Source organism: Anastrepha ludens, chromosome 4 (genome assembly GCF_028408465.1).
Source record: "Anastrepha ludens isolate Willacy chromosome 4, idAnaLude1.1, whole genome shotgun sequence".
NCBI lineage: Eukaryota > Metazoa > Arthropoda > Insecta > Diptera > Tephritidae > Anastrepha > Anastrepha ludens.
In genome coordinates this window covers 31,233,348-31,237,622 of record NC_071500.1, presented here as the reverse complement: position 1 = coordinate 31,237,622, position 4,275 = coordinate 31,233,348, and the positions used below count along the sequence as shown (strand labels likewise).

Below are 4,275 nucleotides of genomic sequence, written 5' to 3'. Positions count from 1 at the left end.
GTTGTTCCACAAATGGAGGGACCTACTGTTTCAAGCCGACTCCGAACGGCAGATATTTTTATGAGGAGCTTTTTCATAACCGAAATACACGCGGAGGTTTGCCATTGGCTGCCGAGGGGCGACCGCTATTAGAAAAATTTTTTTCTTGATTTGGTGTTTCACCGAGACTCGAACCTACGTTCTGTCCGAATTCCGAATGGTAGTCACGCACCAAGCCATTCGGCTACAGCTCTTTTTTAACCTTCATGTGCCCGGGATATAAAACTTACGTACCCGGTCGGCTTACTACATTTGTAGTAACTACGTAATTGCATGCAAAACCAATGTAATGTTAAGAAAAAAAGACTTGTATGGTGTTTTTTTTTTACTTGTACGTCTGTTATAACCTTTTTATTTAAAAATATTGGATTCAGGTGATAATTTTAATACAAAAAATGTTTTAATTTTCAGGAGTTGAACAGCATTTTCCCAAAATATATCTTTCGGCATGTGCATTACACACTGCTTTTTTGCACCAACTACAGATTTTTGTGTGTTGTTACGACTTCCTATTTCACAGTATTGACAAGGTACAGGATATTTTGGTTGTTTATCGTTGGAAATATCAGGTAAATAGATGAATCAACATTAGATGTAGCTGAAAGGGATCGATCCAGTGCAATTTCGATAGCTTTACGTGTTTGATGGAATCCCAGCACCCGGGGAACTTGAGAGCGCTGTTCAATTGCTGGCATAAAAAGCTGCTTAGACAAGCTCCGCAAGAACTTTCGTCGCACGTCTGTGCGACGGTTATATGGATTGTTTTCCGAGTAAATGATGAATGATGCAAGTGAACTTATGTCCAGCATGTTATAAAACATGGCCAAGGGCCGACGCAATGTTTTGCGTTTCGTTGAATATGCAGAAAGCATTTTATCCATTGCGTCGACGCCTCCTTTGTTTACATCGTAATCAAGGATGTATTGCGGCTTGTTTTTCTTTTCAGCTACAATTGAATTTGTCAAAGGTGTGCTGGCAAGTATTATAACTGATATGCCTCTTTTTTGAACATAAGATACCAAAGAAAACTTTCCATCGAGAAACCCGAAAATGAAAGATTCTTCAGCACGATTGCGGTCAGCCTTCATTTCATATGGTACAAACGTTTTATTTTGACGAACAGTACCAAGAATAGCTAGACCTTTGGACATTAAATACTTGCCTAAGTTTAGCGATGTAAAAAAATTGTCACAAATAATAGTCCTTCCGGTGTTCTCCCAATGGCATACTAACCTTTGCACAACACCTTCACCTACGTTATTTGCTCGACCAGCATTTGAGTTTTTTCCAGTATATATTTCACTTTTGAGTGGATAGAACGACTTAGCATCGCATGCAAACCAAACCTTTATCCCATACTTGGCAGGCTTAGAGGGTATGTACTGAGTAAACCTAGTTCGACCGCGATAAGCAAATAATTGTTCATCCGCAGTAATTTCTCCAGATGGTTGGTAATATTTGCGCAGATTTGCGTTCATTTGTGTCCACAACTCAGATATTGGAGCAGCCTTATTGGCTTCTAGCCTAACTGCTCTTGTACGCTCGCTGTCAAATCTAATGAATCGAACAATTTCTTTGAAGCGTGACTTAGGCATTACTGCTCGATAAAAGCAAATGCATTCTTGGCCCCATAGCACATCTACATCTTCGTCATTTGATTTATTTACACCTGCTAGTAACACAAGACCTATAAATGCTCTTAGTTCAATTAAGGTTAATTTCTCCCAGATTCTTTTATCTCCAGTGCAGTTTTTCTCGTTCCAAATCTCATAGGCTTTCCGTGCTTTTTCATTCGTATCTACTAGAATTTGTTGAAGCATTGATGGAGTGAATATCAACTCAAAGACGTCACACTCAATTAGACCCTGGGTAGCCCGAGTTGGACCCACAACAGTGCCCCGAAATACATTATGGCTACTTACTCGAACAGCTTGGCTAGGAAAGTTCTTAAGCCATGCAGTTTGATCTTTAGCGATCAACGCATCATGTCGTTGGGGAATGGGCGGTTCGCCTGAATCAAAATCATCCTCGAAATCTGCTTCGAATGTTGCACCCTCTTCTTGCTCATCATTGCGAATGTCGTCCTCTTCAATAATTAATTCACTTTCAGCGTAGGACTCTTCTGTATTGATACCAATCAGACCACCAGCGCCAATATCGTTCGGGTTGGAACTGTCATCATTGCCGGCATTGCTATCATCCTCCAAGTCGAAATGCTCTTCCCCCTCATCAAGCTCGGGCAATATGTTTTGCACATGATCCTGAAGTTCTTCGTACCTTATTCGGTAACTAAGCGAAGCGACAGTTATGAAAAATCGTGTTGCGACAAGCTGAAGTCAACTATAAAATACTATTTTGCATACATTATATATGGTTACTACAAATGTAGTAAGCCGGCCGCAAGATGATGTTTTTTTCAAGTAGGGTCTAGAGGTCAGGCAAATAATAGTTCGAGTGTTATTATACTCTTAATTGACTTTGATTTGATAATCAGGAAGCTACTAAAAAATTCGGGCATTGTTGCTTCGGAACATTTTTTTTATCTCACTTTTTTCACAATTTACTACAAATGTAGTAAGCCGGGCACATGAAGGTTAAGGGTTTTCCAATAACAGGTGTTACAGATGAATGGGTTGCGCTATCGAGAGATGATTAACGATTTTTTATGGCCGGAATTGGATGGTATTGATCTGGACAACGTTTATATTCAACAAGACGGCGCTACGTGCCACACAAGCTACGAAACCATTGATACTTTACGGGGAAAGAGTTATCTCTCGAAGAAGGCTTACGCCAACAGCCCAGGATCGATTCAAGACCTCAAAGAAGGAATTCATGAGGCTATCGAGGACATAGGGCAGGCAGCTTCTTTGTTGTCGAAGATCGAAAATCGAATGACAATCTAATATTATGAGCGGTGCATGCTTGTCGAAATTTTCGTTGTATACCGAATTTAGAGTCGAACGCAATTTTGCTTTCGATTGTGTAGCGTATTGTGGGAAAATTTGTTAAAATGTAAGTAAAGTAAAGTTGTTTGCAATTATTTATTGTTTTATAGTAACCAAATAATAAACATATACTAATTTTGTTAATTTTATGCAGATCGAAAGTCGTGAGTGCCAAATAGCAATTAGAAAGGCTGGTTGCATTAATGGAAGAGAATCCACAATTCGCAAAAGGAATTTGCACAAAAGTTCAAGCGGCAAAAAAATGGGAGGAATTTACAACGGAGCTGAATTGATTGGGACCACCAGTTAGAACGGCAGCAAAATGGATTAAGGTTAATAAGGGTTTTGTTTGTGATGTTTGTAGAAATACATTTTTATATTCCCTTGGCAGGTATGGGCTGACGAATGACGAATATTTGAATAAAGGAAATTTATAACAAAAATAAGAACGAAACTATGGCCTAAAGGTTTTAATTTAATGCTTTTTAGTTTTTCCCATATTATTCTAAGAATTTCATTTCCTTTGTTTTCTGTTTCTCCGTTATTTGAATCCACTTCAATATCCCCAGCATCATCGTTGAGGGTCTCATTGGATAACTCTTCATCCGGAAGTTGAACATTGTAAAGCAGACAAATGTTGTGCGAAGCTGCACACACATGAATAATTTGTGTTGCTTGTTTTGGAGGAATAGTGCAGAGCTCTTACCTGCAACAAGCATCTAAATCGGTTTTTCAAGACTCCAATTGTTCTCTCAATGATACTTCTCGCTTTAGGATGTTGTTCGTTGTATGCCATTTGTGGAGACCCTTCCTCAAAGTTTCTGAACGGCGTCATTAAATATGGTTTTAGAGCGTATCCAACATCACCTGAGACAGACTAAAATTATTAAAAACGGAATTTAAATTTTTGTTTATTACATACCAAGGAGCCAAGTATTGCGACGGCCATTGAGATGTTGCTCCTCTAAATGCGCTTTCAATGGCGACATATTGAAAGCCATAGAATCATGAGTAGCTCCTGGATATTTCGCATTCATATAAGTTATTTTCATTGTATGATCACAAACCTAAAATTTACATTGTTCGCATTTAGAATGTATGACTCATATTTACATATATGAAAGTGTCTACTTACAATCATATCATTAATGTTGTAGAATCCCTTCCTGTTGTAATACAAATGTTGAACTTCTTTCCTGGCAGCGACAATTTTAATATGCGTGACACACCCAATTATTCCTAGAATCCGGTATTTGCTATAAAAATGTGCTTTTGTTCGATGCAGATC

The 4,275-nt window shown here is 38.6% G+C and overlaps 1 protein-coding gene across 1 annotated transcript; it reads right to left on the bottom strand.

The window, feature by feature from the left end:
- Positions 1–548: 548 nt before the first annotated feature.
- LOC128861761 (piggyBac transposable element-derived protein 1-like) lies at positions 549–2,404 on the bottom strand. The gene is made up of 2 exons (XM_054100144.1): positions 2,391–2,404; positions 549–2,328 (listed from the first exon to the last, which is right to left on the bottom strand). The coding sequence occupies exons 1-2, from the start codon at positions 2,402–2,404 to the stop codon at positions 549–551; spliced, it is 1,794 nt and encodes a 597-aa protein (XP_053956119.1).
- Between the last annotated feature and the right edge of the window lie 1,871 nt (positions 2,405–4,275).